The 18,882-nt window shown below is 38.6% G+C and overlaps 1 protein-coding gene across 1 annotated transcript in view; it reads right to left on the reverse strand.

Moving 5' to 3' along the window:
- The window catches only part of itpr1b (inositol 1,4,5-trisphosphate receptor, type 1b), an 80,542-nt gene that overhangs the window by 55,998 nt on the left and 5,662 nt on the right, over positions 1-18,882 (reverse strand). The window contains exons 4-25 of the mRNA XM_053315224.1: positions 13,084-13,199; positions 12,792-12,878; positions 11,857-12,015; positions 10,132-10,230; positions 9,895-9,978; positions 9,535-9,681; positions 9,349-9,453; positions 9,077-9,121; positions 8,257-8,411; positions 3,994-4,093; positions 3,754-3,914; positions 3,416-3,557; positions 3,173-3,331; positions 2,909-3,081; positions 2,313-2,432; positions 2,034-2,225; positions 1,633-1,884; positions 1,395-1,536; positions 1,151-1,304; positions 447-640; positions 217-355; positions 66-120 (exon numbers count right to left, since the gene is read on the reverse strand). Coding sequence (XP_053171199.1) covers positions 66-120; positions 217-355; positions 447-640; positions 1,151-1,304; positions 1,395-1,536; positions 1,633-1,884; positions 2,034-2,225; positions 2,313-2,432; positions 2,909-3,081; positions 3,173-3,331; positions 3,416-3,557; positions 3,754-3,914; positions 3,994-4,093; positions 8,257-8,411; positions 9,077-9,121; positions 9,349-9,453; positions 9,535-9,681; positions 9,895-9,978; positions 10,132-10,230; positions 11,857-12,015; positions 12,792-12,878; positions 13,084-13,199 — 2,980 coding nt within the window. The remainder of the gene's footprint in view (positions 1-65; positions 121-216; positions 356-446; positions 641-1,150; positions 1,305-1,394; positions 1,537-1,632; positions 1,885-2,033; positions 2,226-2,312; positions 2,433-2,908; positions 3,082-3,172; positions 3,332-3,415; positions 3,558-3,753; positions 3,915-3,993; positions 4,094-8,256; positions 8,412-9,076; positions 9,122-9,348; positions 9,454-9,534; positions 9,682-9,894; positions 9,979-10,131; positions 10,231-11,856; positions 12,016-12,791; positions 12,879-13,083; positions 13,200-18,882) is intronic.

An 18,882-nucleotide genomic window follows, 5' to 3' on the forward strand; every position in this document is an offset into this window, starting at 1 on the left:
CCTTAACCGAACTGTTCTTCAAGCCACTATTAAAAACTTAGAAGTTTGAGCTAGCTATGAATTACCTTCCTCCAAAGATCCCTTCTGCTTGTTCCTCAATATTCTCAAAGTCAAGATTTCCTGGATTAAGTTCAAATTCGATGATTAAAATCCTCACAGATCAAAATTATATCAAATATAAAGTTTTACATCGTTATCATATAAGTGACATTATACCTGGCATCTGACTTGTGACATTATTGGTCCCATTCTGACTGGCAGTGTTATCTCCTTGTGGGTTGTTCTCATCAAACTCTCGTTTGAAAATACAGAGCAGGCAGGAGATCCTGTAGTCCAGCCGTACGTTCAAAATGAACTAAAAGAAAAAGAAGAAAAAATAATTATAATTCAGACAACAGGACTAAGTGTTTGGGTTTGAGGAGAAAACAATCTCCCGATGTCTTCACCTGTAGAATCTCAATGATCTTGAGTTTCGTGTCCATGACCATGATGTCTTCTCTCTCTGGTTCAGTCTGGGTTTTAACCACATCTCCCTCTGGCTGATGAGTTGGTGTGGCGGGCAACAAGCCACCTCCTCGCAGCACTACCTGGGTCATCAGCTCCCCAACTCCATGAATGGACTTCATCACATTACTGCCAGCTACAGTAGTACACATAGAAACATGCCAGCAATATTCTAGTTAACATACATATAAAATACTTGATATCTGCAGTGTGAGTTACAGCATATTGACAGCAACATTACATGGGGAGACCCTATTGATGTTTACTAACGATATATGAAGTGAATTAGTTAATCGATTACTTTTAATATTGTTTCACCATTAGACATGAAAAAGTATATGCAGAGATAATAGTTTATTTGTTATTTAAAATATGACTGTTTCATTTGCCTACAAACACTTACATGATATAATTAATTTTAATATTACTGGCACCTTATTGCCAATGCTTTCATGGATACTTTCCATACACATCTATTTAGTTGTGTTTGCTAGTTATTGCTAGATACAATAATTAAAACTAAGGAAAAAATGGTAAAGGATGGTAAGTCTATTACACATTATCTTGAAAAACCAATCATTGAGTTTTATAATAATGAGATTATTATAATGATGAGTAAATTGAGCTTCAGGAGCTGTCAGATTACCTTTGTTTTCCTCTCCTTTCTCGATCTTGTTTATGGGGTAAATGGTGCTGACATGGACACAGTCTAAAATGTTCAGTAATATCTTCGTCAGTCGGAGCAGGTCACTAAAGTTGTAAAAACCGAAGTATATGAGGTTTCTTGCCAGGTTCACTACCTACAGAAAGAATTCAAAACCTTGATTAAGATTTTATTTTAAACAATGTGACATCAAATATGTTCACATGATTTCCCAAAGAAACAATACCTCAAAGGTAAGCTTGTTTTTCTCCTTGTCAGAGAAGGGAATGTTTTGTGACACCACCTCTCTCAGGTAGTTCTCCACAAAATCCATGGTGAGGCAGAATCGCTCTTTGATCTCATCTCTGGTGGTCCCATCATTGTCATAGCTGCAGAGATTCAAGCAGAATCACGTCTAAGAGATTAACCAAGATCTCTGGAGTGGAAATACATTTAAATTAAGCATATTCATGAGAAGAACTCACTCATCGATAGCGATTTGAGAGGGAATCTCAGACCAAAGACGGGCATATTTGACAGGCGTAACCTGCTCCTGGGGGTCACGGTCCACATGCATGTGCAGCATGAGGCGGCAGAAAGACGCCCGCAAGTCAAAGGGTAGGTCCTCATCAGACATAGAGCGCAGAATCAAATCCACGTCCAGCTGACCAGAAATCTTGTTGATGGCCAAGTACTGACGATCCAGACACATGCGGGCAAATAGGTTCAGCTGGCACCTATGAAGAAAAATCATGCATGTAAGAATTGTGTGTGTTTTTCATCAATATCAAAAGATATCCAATCAGATTAATGTTTAAACCATTACAAAATGATCTTACAACAGTGCGCATGTTTTTATATGTGCATGATTAATAAGTTGTCTGACCTATAGTAGCTGACGACCTCCTGGTCCTCCTTCTGGCCCTCCTTTGCATCCTGGGCCAACTCTCGGACACTTTTACTTCGGACTTCCTTACAGTTGTCTTTCCAGAACAGCCACACCTCCTCCTCGTCCTCTGCCTCCACGGGACTCTCTCCATTTGCTGTCATCTCAATCTCAAATCTTGACAGGACCAATCTGGTGAAGCACAGCACAATAAATTATTTCTAAATGCTTTTTCAGCTTAGCAGAGATTCTGCAAATTGAGAAAAATGGGGGGCTAACTTAGTCTCAATGAGAATGTCAGCATTGCTAGGATCCAGCACTGCATTGCAGATGAGCTCTTGTGTCACAGGGATGGACTTGCTCATGGACACACAGAGATCCGACAGGTAGTCCAGAAACCTGCATACAGATCACAATACATGATTTTTCTTTTTCCATACGTGCTAAAGCAATAAGGGTTAATAGATAAGCATCATTATTGTATTCATTAGATTACATTTCAGATTATATAAACAGCCCTATGTCAGGAAGTACAAAATGTGGAAATAATAACGCTGTGTTTTGCTCTCCCAGTAACAGTGAGCCTCCTTTATTCAAACCTCTGGATCAACCTGACTTATGTCATTAACAACACTTGACAGGACTTAAACAAAACAGGAGTGCACACTACCTGTCAGCAAATTACCTGCAGTGCCAAAATCATGCACAAACAGTACCACTCATACTCCTCTGCACACATTTGAATACATCTGCATAGATTTATATTCCTTGGGAGCTGTTATACAAACAAATCTGACCCTAACTGGCCACAGTCCCCCCCCTTCTATGCCAGTTTAAGATACCAGCCAGGGCCTATCCCTTCCCGTGAGCCTCACCTTGGTTCCCGGTTCTTTCTCACTAAAGTGACAAATGTGTCTATCTCAGCAGCAGTGATATGTTTCTCAAGCAGCTTGCGGTTGTTGTGGAGTAGAGCTGTTATTGTGTCTTCTGCCAGCACATCATATCCGATCTGTTTCTGCATGAAGCGGAATTGTTTGGCTATGTATTCCTACAAAGAAAAGGAAAGGGAGGATAATTACTACAAAGAAAAAAGGCCATATAATGTCAGGGGACACAGTGGAACTGTTGTGTCCACCCACCTGATTCTTCCTGTAATCTTGCTGAGAGTGGCGTAACACTCTGTAGCAAAGCCTGCAAATGTGTCTAAAAGGAGCATGGCGCTGGTCTCCTAGCTCCTCCAGCCGCAGCATGGGACCATCACCACTGTCTGTGAAAGGTGCTTGGAGCAGTTTGAAAATCTGAAAGGGCAATAATGTCAGACAGTGTAGCAAACCCGAAAATTAAAACTAGCACATAAACATTTTCTAAGGCTTGAGGCCAACCTGCTTCAGGATATTCTGCTCCCTCATGAGTTTTTGTCTTTCTCTGTTAGGCTTGTTAACCATGATCTCCAAAACATCCTGCCCACTGTTAGGGATGTCCACCACAAAGAAAACTAGATCTTCCAGAAGCTTGGTCACAAACCTGGAAAGTGTACATATGTAAGTGTACAGGTCAAACACATACAGTATAATATAATCTTAATGTTGGAAATGGCATTAAAACTGAATTTCCTTCCACTCATTAGACGTTAAATATAGAAATGTACAAAGTCAAACAAAAGCAATACATACATGTAAAATAATAATTTAGTATGCTGTAGATTACACAAATTGTTTACCTCCTTTCATTTTGGGTAATGGTACCCTTTTCCAGCTTGCCGGCAATGGACGCCAACACTTTACTGGCATCGTTGGCAAAGTCTAAATCACGCACTTCAGCTGGTGGCACTGGTACAATGGCGAAAGCTTCCTTGTCTTCTTTTACTGCTGATGTTCCAATCTGGAAAAATCAAATGTTAAAATAAACTGTTCAGACAATCTCACCTGTGCTACACATGGACAATCCATTAATTACTCACTCGTAACATAACAGGTTTCTCCTCCTCTTTGTCGATTGGGTTGTTGGTGCTGTGAACCCATGTGTTGGTGCACAAGTGTCTTAGCCTCACATAAGAGCTCCTAGAAAGTAAAAGAATCAGTTAAGGAATATCTAATGATACTTGGTAACAGTGTGCTATTAAAATATGTGACAGCAGGGACAGTTCAATGTCTCTTATTGTAAAAAACAAAAAAAAACATGAGAAGACCAAAACCAACATTGCATTCGTCCATTTCTCCAGCTTTCCTTACCTTTCTTTTTGTCTCAAGCCCCATCTTTCCTACTGCAAATCCACTACACTACAAATGCATTAACTACAGTACTAAAAATGTATAGTTGTTTTAAAGTAACGCCCAGTAATTTAAAACTCCTGGAAACTGTAGTTTTTAATCAAAAGTTTCTCAAACAGAAGTTTTTTAGGACTAGTTTCAATCATAGCCTATTTTTGGCCATTTTCATGGTAACATGTGACCCAGAACAGATGGAACAGATTAATAAGCTATATCAGATTTTGGCAAGAAATGAAAAACTCGTTATACATTCCATTGTTGGCTTTGGTGTCTTCATCATATATCATATGTTTGAACCTTGCAACAGTATAGATGGCCACCAACATCCATCAGTCCTTTCAAAGTGTCTGTGAGCAACTCAAAGAGTTTTGGATTTGTTTTAACTACTATGCATTGGATCTGTTTTTACTAAAATCTTAGAATCTACACAGTCTGTTAGTGAGGCACTACAGTTTGGCAACTAATTGGACTTACTTACTAGGACTACTGAGAACATTCATGCCCCTCTTTCCATTAGGGACACACAATGAGCTTTGCTCTCTAGATCCTTCCTCAGGCCATAAAATGAATATACTACATATCTTAAAATCTAATCGTCTGATTGCCAAACCATTTGACGAGCATATTCATGTTCCCATGGGAATAAAACCTTTTGATTTGACTAATGACCCTATGGCTTTTTTCTCTAGTGCCAAAGTGATTTGCATAAACTTGAATTTGAAGTACAATGAGAAGAAACTATTACTGTAGAAGGACTCGAAGTAGTAGTCAGTTGTATGCGTTTTGATGAGAAAGATATTGTTTTTGGTCTTTAATTTTAAAATACATCAAGTATAATTAACACTCGTCCACCATCCCTCATCATGCATTTTTAGTCCACATGAGACATTTAGAGTTACTGAAATTGCAGTAAGAGTTTTCCCCTTAACTTGATATGCTTTCTAAATATGTACTGTAACTAGCACATGGTGTATATCCCTCCATTTACATAGAAGCAGAGGATAGAATATCAGAAACACCTCTAAATATATCACAGTTTATTAACCCACCACCTTAAACTATCAATCAACAGCTCTCTGGAACAGTGCCAGCAGGTATATCCAATAAAGTGCTTAGTTAGTGTCTATTGATATACCAGTTGCTATCTTTATTTTAATCATGATATAACAAATGAGCAAGATACATAAACAAACGTCAACAGTAGGAAGGAGACTGCTTACAAAGGCTTCCTCAGCCAAGTGTGTGGCACGATTACAGATTAGCTAGTAGTGACCTGTACAGTATCATCCCTCTCCATTAAGCACTAAACCTTTACACATAGTCATGACTGAGCCAACTACTGTACGTCTTTCATACCAGCTCCACAAGTGTGTGTGTGAGTAGGTGTGTGTGCAACTTGTCAGGCCTTTAGTACAGACAGCAGACAGTAGCCATATTCTTGGCAGGCATTACATAACCGCCTACTGAAGCTAACAGGCTTACCTTTGTGTACCGGTTCTCCCAGGCATTAATTAGTCCCCTGGCTAAAGTTTGAGGGGCAGGGTTATATCAGGTAGAAATGGGCGGTACTGGCGGAAGTAGCCTGAAGCATGCAGGCACGCACCTGACGAAGTGACACAATGGAGGCTTTGATACAACGTTGAGAGGCTGTGTTCTTATCTGACATGTAGTAACAGGGACAAATACGCGACTGTAATTTTAGAAATACACAATCCCACTCACACAATATTGAAGAATAAAGTAATAAAAACAGAAGTCCATTAGCGACATACAGTAAGCCTGAAAACAAAGGCACTGCCAAAGGCCAGCCAACACATCATGACAAAGAGCCTGCTTCTATCTACAAGTACATTAGCTCTATCACAACATGTTCATACAAACTAAAACTACGAGTCTCATGTCAAATATTTTGATACATTCAATCCATGATTCAGTATGACTCACTCTGAATGACAGGCTGCTGATAGGAACATTCTCAGCCAGATGATGTGTTTGTGTACGAATGCATGGTTTTTTTTTAATCTGATTTGTGGTTTTGGCTGAGGCAGATAACAAGGATCTTACATGGCATTTTGAAATGTAGTTTTTCCCCTTTGTGCCCACTACCCATGCCCACTCAAAGCCAAATGACAATAGTTTCCTTTTTCAAGCCATAGTGGACTTCCATTACTCTGCTTAGCTAGTATCACACCATCTAGAGGTGACCAATACATACAATCCACAAAGACAAACCAAACAGGCATTTGTGATTATTTCAAAAATGAATAAAAATAAAATATAAAAAACTAGCTTTGCATTATATCATTATCATTATTATATTGTTTCATTATACATTCAAATTTTACAGTATTGCATTGACCATGTACTGAGCACAGTCTGCATACAAACCCAAAGTCTGCCCAATGAAGTAAACACCCAGAAGTAAACAGCTTTTGAATAGTAATTGAAAAAACAATAAAATCACCAATAAAATAACAGTTTGTATACTCTTCTCCATAGATATAGCCACAATATGTTCAACAGAGTTCAGCATTCTATCCGAGAGCCAAACAAACACAGAAAACTGAAAAATGCAAAAACCTCATTTGAATGTCCAGTGACTCCAGTCAATAAGTGACCAGAACAAACAGCTGCTAAACCAGACATAACAGAATATACATAAGCCCCACCGCAGCAACCCAAACAAACCCTCATCACCTCAGAAACAGACACTCCCTTCCTACTGATGCTCCAAAATTCCCCCTCAACACCACACACAAGTCAAATGTTTACTGCTGCCTCTGAATACTTTGTGGTAGTACTGACATCATTGTGGTTTGACTGGTGTTGAGATATTTGTCATTCAACATATTTCCCCCACATTTTCCAACATCCCTGATGTTATGTTTTCCATTAGAGGCCAGTAAAATGTTTCCCCTTGAAGGGTCTCTGACATAGTCTTATCAGAGACAAATGATATAGAAAAAGAGCTCCAATTTTTCTACTACCCTATTTATTGTGAACTGTGTGATGCTTTGTTTAATAAAACAAAAATAGATACAAATTTTGTAAATGTGGATGATAAATGAAGACTTGACTTGGCTGTTCATATATAAAACTTATAATAGCCCGTTATCTGAAGGGAGCCTGGGGAAAGAAGAAAAAAAAGCTCTTGAACGAGATAATCTGAGATAAACAGTCTATTTGGATTTCTTTATTTTTTTGTTTTGTTTATGTTGCTCTTCTTTTCCTTTTTCCACATGCTTTGTATATGCAATATGGGAAGACGTGTGTTTTGTAAAATAGTAGTGTCTCATAACTCCAAGTTGAAAGGATCAAACGTTTGGCATCACACAGAAAGAAGAAAATAACTAGTTCGTACAACATGTTGACGGACCACACAGAAAAGTGTTTGTAGTTGTTCCAAACAGCCTTGCTCAAAGGCAGAGTGAATAGCCAGCCATCATAGTAAGAGCAGAGACACCCTAATTGTTTAAATATGGGGATACCAGTGTACATTTTCAAGGAGTCTCTTCTTGGAGGCATTCATAGTGTTGGCACTCAGCTGTACACACGAAAAGTGACAATAATAGTTGTGCAACAAATGAGAGAGCTGAAGAGAGAAGGTCAAAGTCTGCTTGCTGTTTTTGGAAAGTATCAGAAACTGTCCAACAGACCCTGCCCAATTTGGAAAGGAAGGGTGTAGGGGGTTTCCGAGGCTGTTCGACCTTCAACCAAAGCAGTTTTAAGGTAGCATACTGACAACTTAAGCTATTTTTGTATATTAATGGGAAGAGTATTAAGCAGCCTTGAGTATTTTTACATTGACAAACAAAATTATTTTCAGTAGCTTAAGAGCTTTAGGAGCTTAAGGAGCTTTAGTAGTTGTGATTTGATTTTTAAGTGATTTCCAAAATAATGTAGGAATTGGCATATATCTCTTGATTGTTTATGTATGTATGTTATTTTTATACCTCGGCACCATGGAGTCCCCGCCTCTCAGAGTGGTGGGGTCTAGCTCAAAAATGGAAGAGATGTCCATGCCGTCTGGGACTGGCACCAAGGTGTACATGATTTTCTCCTGTGGTGCTCGCAGACGACCCCGCAACGCTTCATTATCTGCATCCAGCTAGAGCAAGAAAAACATGCAGTGTGAGGGTTCAAACCACTGACTCCAAACCCCTGTACATGAATGAATAGAGAAAACCAAGCTATCAATCCTCAACCAAGATTTACACAACTTCAGTGAGAGTGAGAGCTGATCAGAGAAATCAGCTTCATTCATCATTTCAGATTGCTGGACCTTGTTGACACATTGAGAACTTCAGGTACACAGAACGTTCCTATTTTGGTCAATAAAAGTTTGTACAACACTGCCATCTAATGGTGATTTCCAGTATGACATGCATCAGCTAGGAGGATAGCATAGTGACACCCTGTGGTAACTTACTGCTACTGAAATGAAGGCCCACACAACCTAGATGACAGTGATAATTCAGGGTACCAAACAAGAAACTGTACAACAAACCAGCAAAGACAGTATGATCCATGTGCAGACATGACAGTGACAGATTTCCGTGACATGTTTTAACATGCAAACTTTCAGGCAGTGAGTAGGTCTGCAGCCAAGTAAAGATTATATGACAGTACCTGGAAATTAAAGGGTGTAAAGTCCACCACCTAGAGCAGAAAGTAAAGATCCAGCACAGAATTGATCAGATGAGATCAATAGCAGTGGGGCAGCAAGCGTGACACTGCTAAGCACTCAGAGGGGATGAGATCAGGCTGACTTACCGATGACCGCTGCTCAGCACTCTCCTCCTCAAAATCTGGATTTACCTGGGAAACACACCCACATGTCAAATATCCACCTCAACCACATTCATTTTAAATTGTGGTCTCTACACTGTGCATCATATTTACCTGTATGCCTACAGCATACAGATCTGGACCACCAAAGTAAGTATTTTGCTAATTTAATCTGGGCTTTATGCTACTATGTCAGATATAAACTGTATGGAAACTAATAAACCGTATTCATGAGTACAGAAGAAGTCGGCACGCACCTCACCCATCTCTGAAGCCAAATAGCACCCTGTGGCCAAATGTTTAAACCTGAACAAGCTGTTCCAGTAGCCTGCACCTCCCCTACATGGGTCATGGTGGACCACCTAGCAAGCAAAAGAAAAAAGTTACATGACATACACAAAAAAACTCAATTAGGTTTTATCTGAAGAACTTCTTGTGCTGACCTCTACTTCCCACAGTGCTTTGCTGCTAGTGGCGGAAGTGGCAGACTGTCGGCCTGTTGTTCTAAGAAACACATGCTGCTTCTTCCTGTGGTCGTCACAAGTGAGGAACTTCTCCTGCTCTGCATGGAACAGCCGGACTACATCACCCTACCATTACATACAGACACAAAGACACATACATGCACATTTTATAAATAATAGAAAGTAAAGGAATTTTTTCAATATTCCTATTGCAGTTTGTTTCACTGTTGTTTAAAGGTTTGATGTGTTCTTATGTGAACGTGCAAGTGCATTTAAGTAGATGTTAGAAGGAGTTTCCTTCTATAAATTGATGTCATACAAAAAGATGAGGATACCTACCCCCTTTAGTATAGTTTCTTTGTTGTCGCTCCATTTCATGAATAGAACAACTTTCCAACTTGTGTTGCAATTTACAGAGTTAACCTAAAGGGAAGGAGAGGGGAGAGTGTGTGAACGTTTAATGTCATCTCAAACGTCCAGTCAGCAATACTTAAAACCACACGTCATATTCCAGTTTAGAGAAGTATACAAGTGAAAGTTGAATTATGTAGCCTTGAATTCACAGTGCTCATGTACCTCATTGCACCCTGGGTTGTCAACCAGCTGGTGGCTACTGGCATGTAGAGGCTGTCCCGCATTCACAGGGTTAAGGACCACTTTATCTCCTATCACCACCTGCAGGAGCAATATAAATACACAAGATGCACTAGTTTAGATTAAAAACCAAATAAAGAAATAAATTGAATTTCTTTTGAAAAACACACATTATTATAATAAGTGATACTGATAATGGAGCATGTGATACAGTATCTTTCCACATTGGCTATTTTAAAAAAACAAAACAACGTAATTGTCTTAATTGTCCTTTTTCATTGATATCTCCATATAAAACTCATCCAGTGAAGTACAACACACATTTTGATACTGAAACAGGATGGAATACTCCTGCTCTCACTGATGTATGAGACTGAGAACTTCATAAGTGTGTCATTTCCCATTATATTAGTCATTATTGGTCATAGTGCAAATCCACTTCCTCACAAGGTGAAAATTACACATAGATATTAGGCTGGTAGAAGTGGCCACATTAAATCCTGCTATCCTCCAGATAAGCACTAGGGGGAGGAGTGGACTATGTTGTGTGTCACAGGACTGCCTAAAACAGAGCTGTAGTTCTGACCCTGAGCATTACTTCATCATAATAACATTTACACTACTGGATGGCAAGTATTTTGAAAATATTACCGTATGTGATAAACAAAACTTCAGTCAGTGCACCTGATATATTTTAACGTATATGTTAAGTAATGAAAACCATTAGCTCTTCCATGTAATTTATACACCTAAGAAGCGGTGGACATTTGGAACTAGGGGGAAACCTTCATTTTTTGCAGAATCATTCCACAGCCTGAAGCATCTCCTGTCACTGACCCTGACCAAGACACTGGCGTCAGAATTTGAAAGGACAGATTTTCCCAGGAGGTATTATTAAAGTCTAACTTAATTAGCCAATTATCCAACTTAACTCTATAGATTTCCATGAGCCACTGTAGCATGGACAGCAGAGGTTATGCCCATGTAGAGTGTGCTACTTATGTAATTACCACTGAAACAAGTGATATATAGGTATCAAATAAATATTACATAATATTATATTTTTATTATTAGCATTGATTTCTTTTATTAACACAAACCTCTTAAAAATCTATATATCATTATAACAAATATGGTCTTCATCTTAATGCCTTAGGTACCAAACATTATCTATGCCTGTGAGTGAAACATGGTGCGGACACATCATTGGGAGCTTTGTACAACTAAAATGGAAGGAAAATGTGATTAACCACTCATATTTGGAGTGGCTGTTTCACGTTCTCTTTTAGTTTGCCTTGTTAGGTAGGAAATAAAAACACTATTCAGACTCAGTCATCTGAAAATACACTTCTTAGTGATGTCCCAAGCAAACTGCAGAATGTTTTGTTGACACTGAGAGTAGATTGTATCTTCTCATATCTTAACAAACACACTCACAGACAAGGACTGTCAAAAACCAATAACTATCAGTTCATCAGCAGTTCTTCCTGCTTGGAAAGTCAAGCATGAAGACAAACTGTGATCTGAACAGCTGCTCAGATTGGGCTATTTGTCTTCTATCTTGTTTAATTCCTACTGTCTTATAAAAGCCAGCTATGTGTGAGTCCGCGTGACCGTTATTAAACCCTGTGAAAAGACTAAAAATACCTTCCTTAATTTCTCCTACTGAGCATAATTAATTTGAATCCCACACCCCACTCTACCCACACTGTCTCCCAGGGACCGCAGCTTGTAGAAGGGCTGGATGTAGAACCAGGATCCTTCATTTCCTGCTGAGTCCAGAGTCACTCTCATGGCATTCTTTTCCAACAGCGCAGGTAGACGCTTGTTCACTGTCAGGTATTTATTGCTTTTCAAGTGCAGCAACTGTGGGCAAAAAAAACAGAAAAGAAAGATATATGGTTACAAGTCGCATAGCTACCATCAATGACATAATGCAAACAGTGGAAAGAATAACAGAATGTTGGAACAAGGTTGGAAATATGACACTGGCTGGCACAACAAGACCCTAGGGAAGGCTTCACTGAAAGTATGCGTCACTGGCATTGTTTATTTTTTCTTTAAATTATTCAAGCCCTTGAAATCTCCAAAAATGCTTCTCATGACCTCTGATGCAGCATAGTTTCATCCATCTACAAACTAATCCTAAAATGTGATATGAGGTCTTAGAACAAGTGGGTTTCCACCACAGAGTAAACCGAAGGAAGTGCAATTCACACTGTAAGATAATAGAACATGAACATGATATTTAGCAAAGTTAGACCACCCTTGAGAGGATACTTTCTTCTATGTATAAAATCATCTCCTGCAGCAAGTCAGAAACCAATTAGTGCTCACTGTAATGCCAGTATATTACAACTGGGACATCCTACACAGTATGTACTGTCTTCCTTGTGCACGTCATACAGCAAGAATGCATGACCATTCTTGGTTTCAGATTATCTACTATCTGTGTGCAAACAGTTTCTGGGCAATGAGCAAACCTTATAGCACACCTTTGTTCTGTAAAAATTATTTAAAGCTCCTTGCTGATTAAAATGTTATAACCCTCAATATTATCAAGCAGAGAGCGTTATATGGTGCTAAAGACTGCTGCTGTTCTGTTATCCTTAGCACCTTATCTCACAGGTTCTTGAACACACCTGGATGACATTTCCATATTGGATGACTGTTCCCAGCAGCTTGCGGTTCTCAGACTCATTCTGCTTCTTCTCCAGGTCAGCAGCATGCTACAAGACAGAGCGGGGGGGGACAGAGATGCACAAGAAAAACACACATTATGAGGGTGTAGCAAGTCTTTTCCAAAAATACCATTTCTGCAACCATTTTACATAAATTCAAGACAGCAGCTGTATCACTCTAATATACCACCCAATTATTTTCACTGTGGCAAAGTCAAAGTGCAGATGAGCTAAAGATGAAGAATAGCCTTACATGGAGTTTGTTGAGGAGGAGTGTGTCAGTGGTGCTGCTGCCTCCAGGCTTTGCCGCCTTCCAGAACTGTTTCTGTGCTGAGTATCGGTTCATAGGACACAGTTTGAAAAGGCAGTCTGGGGAAAGAAGACAAGAAAAGAGAAAAGTGAAAAGTAAAACCTCGTCATCATGTGGTATTTGTTTTGTTAATGATGTCCAGCTGCCACAGTTCATCTTGAAGATATGCAACTCAAAACACCACAGCAACAAGTTTTGGGAAATTGCTCCCCTGGTTACATTAGCAACGAGAAAACAGACACCAAAATCATCACATTCATCTTTAACACAAGACAGTATATGATCAGCAATAGCAGGGTGGGCTATAATTTCATCTCAAATGTAAGAAAATGAGAATTAGTGTACTGTAATGACCTTATAGTTACAGTAGAGATGTAGAGAGACTAGACGGAGTGCACATTGAAGTATATTTCTATTTGGGCAGTTTGAGCAAAAAGAAAGTCATACAACCTTGACAAATTCTTATGAAAATATGTCTAGAGATGTCTTAATCAGTCAGACTGTATATAGTATACTCATGAGCCTGTGGGGAATACTAAAAATATCTAACCCTTGACTCTGTCTGCAAAAATGGTAAAAGACTCTCTTCTCCTGGGGTTCTACAAGATTTGCTTTCTACAATATCAAATCAATATTGCAGATGGGAAAGATCACAATTCCCCCCCCCCCCCCCCCCCAAGGATGTTAATAGTGTTGATAGGCCCATCGTCACTGCTACTGGACCGGTTTCTATTACATTTGCTGTGAATATTCGTGTTTACATGAGCTAATATAAATGCTTGTGGTGAGCTCTTCGCTACTGGGCAAAGTTTTCTATTTGCACACAAGAAATATTCAAATCCATCAGAGATGTTGCATTAAAATTTTGTGTGCACATTCATGCTTCACACAGGAAAAACCTTCTACTTCTGAACCCTTTGTGAGTTTTTCTCCTGTACTTTCTTCTGGCCATTCATTAATTCTCCTCAGTTCTGTGATAAAAAAAAATAAGCTATTAAATGGCATCAGAGGGCATCTCAAGGCTGGATTATTACAAGGCAGAGCAGACAACAGCCCCCCAGGAGCTTTTGGGGTGATAGTTAGATTTGCCACGCTAATTTTTGATACAGGGCCGCTCAGCAGGTTTATCTGCTCATGGAAAGTAATAATTGGCAATTCCTGCTAAAACTGATAATAAAGTCAATATACATAATCAAAAGTGAAATCATTCATTTTGTATTACTTATATGCAAATGTATAAATATTGTTTCCAAAAAGATGATTTAATGTGTTATTATAAATGACAAAATACATTCAAAACAAAAATAAATGAACAGATAATAGATTATTAACAATTGAAAGGAACAAACTTTGAAGAGCATCTCAACAATACCAGCAAAAACTTGATGGATTAAACAAAACTAAAAATGTATGATGAATGATCTTAAAATGTTTCATCAATTAGTTTTGAATGGCTTCATGCGTATTCAGTATAGCTGCTATATATGTTTACTGTTACAGGGGACCTAATGAGCTATACCCAGGGTAAAAATAGACACTCTTGGCAGCCTTCAACAGAAATGCAGCCAACATGAGTGTCCAGAGATTAGCCATCATGCAGTGTGGGGTGGAAGAAAGGAATGGATGAGCAGCATGGGAAGAGGAAGGAGGACAGGAAGAGAAGAGGCCAAGGACCAATGAAGGAAATAGGGCACTGGGAGAACCTCTGTCTGACATGGATGAGCAAATAGGGATTTGAAGAAAATAAACTGTGAGGAATGTGTGTTTCATGGACAGGGACGTATTTGGTGAAGGGTAAATGAAGAGCACTGAGCAGATAATGGATGAAAGAATAATGTAGGTGAATTAACACTAACCCATTTATTAAACTATGTAATGCAAGACAATGTATTAACAATTACGCTATTTTTGAAAGTTTACGTAATTTAACAAAAACAGAAAGAAAAGCACATGATGCAACACAGGAAAGTGAAATATTAACTTCAAGTCACTAGCAAAAAATGGACTTGATCCTCCTGAAAAAAGTCTAAACTGAAGTACTGCTGCGGGTTGTCCACAAATTGCTCAACAAACTTTTCATGAAAGAGTGCTGTCTAATCTTCCTTGGACACAAAACACTGTTGTCATTCAGGCACACATTTGCCTAGTTAACTGAAGAGAAGGGAGGGTTGTTAAGGGCACCGAAATCACTCCCTATTTACAATATGATGGACTTTATTCACCCCTTTAAGCAACAAGAGCACAGTAAAAGGTGTTGGTTACACTGATGATATGGTGGGAGGACTGAGTTCACCCAAACTTTACCCATAGTTCATTGTGGTTGTTTTTTTGTTTCGTTTTTTTTAGTTACCGGGAACAAAGCCATACATGACTCATACATTCTTTTAAACTCTTTAATCTATTGTCTGAAAATCGGGATACTCTATATTGGTGCTCAGCCAGAAAGCTCTGCATGTTGAGTAATTCATGTTCTCATGCTGGTAGGATAATCCACAGAACATGTTTCATCCCTATGCTCAAAACTAGCATAACACACATAGACAACAGTCCCGCACAAACACACATGCAACAACAAAGAAATGAATAGATAATCTGATCTATTTGCCACATTAGCTAGGTTTACCATGCCATGCTAAAGCTGTCTGGAATACAGATATTTTAAATAGCTTAAGTGAGCTATTTATACTCAACAGGGACTTTGGGATTTAGTTCTAGCACACTTTGCTTCTGTTTACTGCTGGCCTTAAAGAGAGAGGTGAAACTGCAATCTGTGGTAGTGCATTCAACGTTATATAAAATAAAAAAATCAAATCAAAATATTGGTGCCAGCGAAAGACCAATATATCTAGGTCAATATCCACCAGTATTGACCTGCAACATCACACCAGCAACATGGCCTACAAAAGCAATATAAGGCACTTGAAAACTGGCACACAGGTACATCAGTCAATAACTGCTAAATTATGTAATACATATATATACTCTCTAAAAGTCATGATAACAATTGTGAACACAGGTAAAAATGCACCAACAGAAAACAGTGGTAGGTATTAACTACCCAGTGAGATATTACATACACAGTATATGGAGGGGTGACAAATGTTGCTCACTGCCATGCAGTCATCAGTATCGTTTCATACAGTCATAGTGATCTCTGACGAAATTACTCATTAATAAAAATTAAACAGCAGTATATGTCATGTATCAGTTAGATCAAAGGGAGAAAATGTGTTTTTTTTTTATTACAATAGCTACTGTGTAAATACATGGCTCAGAGCTGGAAGTCATGTTTATTATTCTAATTCTTATTAATTATTAATTTTTATATTCATTAAATCAACCCCTCTCTGCTGCATATTGTTAGTGTATGTTATACCTTCAGTTGTGATCTTTCTTTACAAGATGAGTATATACTCTAACATTATGGACCATAATGCTTTTTACAGCTTGGTTGGTTGTGTATTGATCAAGCATGGAACATATGGTGCTGGTCAATCACTAGGATTGTCTCTTGGTCAGCAGACACGTTAATGTTGTTTCAGTTCTAGGAAACAAATCCATGTGTCATAATCCACCTTCCAAAGAACAGCCAAACTGCTGTGAACCAGCAGCTAGGAGTTCATAATTACTGCCACAGCAAAATGCTATACATATACATTATGCATATTGGTTTTATAAGCAAGGGTGCGTGCCTGTGTCTGTGTGTGTGTGTGTGTGTGTGTGCGTGTGTGTGTGTGGAGGTGATGTGCTCTAAAAAGCTTCAAATACAGGCTTTTTACTACAGTATGCAACTTTTTGCCCTGAAGTCCAGCAGTCTCCTCCTCTTTATCTGCCATGGGACAGTGTCCACATAGAACATTAAAACATCCATGAAAGTAATGGAAAAATATGAATTAAAACCAGCCTGTGCCGTCTCTGATGTACCATGACACCTGTCCGTTGACTATGATGTTTGCCTGTATAAATGGAAACATTTAGCGGCTGACGTCCTGACATTGTTCGTTAAAGAAAGACAAATAATGAGACAATGACATCTTCCTTCAATCACACCATGTGGTGTCAAAAAGCCATTCATTTAGATTATAATCAGTCCAAACAAACAGATAACTATTAAGGGGTGATAAAAGTTTAAATGAGAGGGAAAGCTAAAATGTATCAACAATAGAACTGCACTTGGTTAAAAAAACAAACAAATGATACTGTATTTATAGTCACATGGCTGCTAGCTAATCTGTGCACATGTTCCTACTGTCAGGTTGGCATCTGCTATTAGATGTTGAGATGAAATGGCAGGTCGCTGTCAAGGGCCTAATGCTTACCAGAAATAAACAATAACAAAAACACTACTGTTCCTTATGCCCTCAATACATGACTGCTTATAGTATTTCACACTAAAAATGTCTGGCCTCCGGCTGGAAAACTCTTCACGCTGAGCCATAAACTAAGGAGTCATTCTTCATGTAAAGCACTTTAACTGTAAACTTACAAAGTATACATTGTTATTTCGTGGCACAGAAGATTTGTATAGCATCATATTTTCATGTAATCTTTGGATAGGACATTTGGATAGTAATAAACTTTAAGACCAGTTCATTCTTTATTACACCCTTATTTAGGAGTCCCACTAATAAAAACCATCTACAGTATCAGATCCTTTAATTGTTTTATTTAACCTTAATTTATACAGGTTAAGTTGGCTGAGCATACACACCCTTTTACAGCAACACTGTTTTTTAGGAAACCGTTGTGGATAAAGATAGGGAACACACAAAAAGATGTGTGCATGTATCTTAACCAGAAGGCTACAAGTGTGTGACCAGCAAGAGCCAGGGTATCAGTAAAGTAAGGATGAACTGATACAGTAATAAAACAGAAATTAGACAATATACAGTGTGTATGCTCAGTGAAAGCAGTCACAAGTGGGTAGAGAACAAATACTGAGTGTTCTTAAAGTTTCCGAGAAGTATTGTTTTGATGAACAAGGTGAAACTGCAGACTGCTCCATGGGACTGCTCACTAATGTAAGAAAGCAAGCAATCAAAACAGACTTGTCTCTACTGACAGTATTATCTGCAGAGCTCAATTGTGACAGAAGACAGGATGTGAATATTACTTAATTATCTGAACATAAACAATGTGCAAATGCATCTATAAATCTGTTGTGGTGAGAGGATCTACTATGAGAATACAGTCAGTCCACAGTCAGTGAGCCTGTGTGTGTACTGTAGATTATTATCATTCAACAAAGACACAACAGAGCATTAAATTGAACAGTGACAGTGAGATTTTAAATAAGGTACTGCATGGCTTCCAATGTCTAAAAAAAGAGGTCAATTCAATTTAATCAATTTGCAATGGAAACTGTTCCAAGTAAATGGAAATGACATTGACACTGACACCCATTGGTAAAGACCTCTTTTGGAAATCTGCCAAAACATCTAAAAACCTATTTGCTAGAAAGTGGCTGCCACTTTGAAAATACACTCAGTGAATTCTCCATAAGACATTGTTGCTAACCAGCTGACCCCTTTTTCAAACAGATACTTCCAACCAATTAATATTCCTGTAAGGCCATCTCACTCAGACACAAGAGTGACTTAAGGTTTTCTGCAGGGGCAGGCACAGTTCCCAAACCTTAACACAACAATGCATCTTTTGGACAAAGGGAGGGTCACAGCATGACTGTGCACATGATGCTATTTAGCCAGTATGAACCAAAAATCACTACAGAGCATTTTAAAC

This window comes from Scomber japonicus, chromosome 3, assembly GCF_027409825.1.
Source record: "Scomber japonicus isolate fScoJap1 chromosome 3, fScoJap1.pri, whole genome shotgun sequence".
In the NCBI taxonomy this organism is placed as follows: Eukaryota; Metazoa; Chordata; class Actinopteri; order Scombriformes; family Scombridae; genus Scomber; species Scomber japonicus.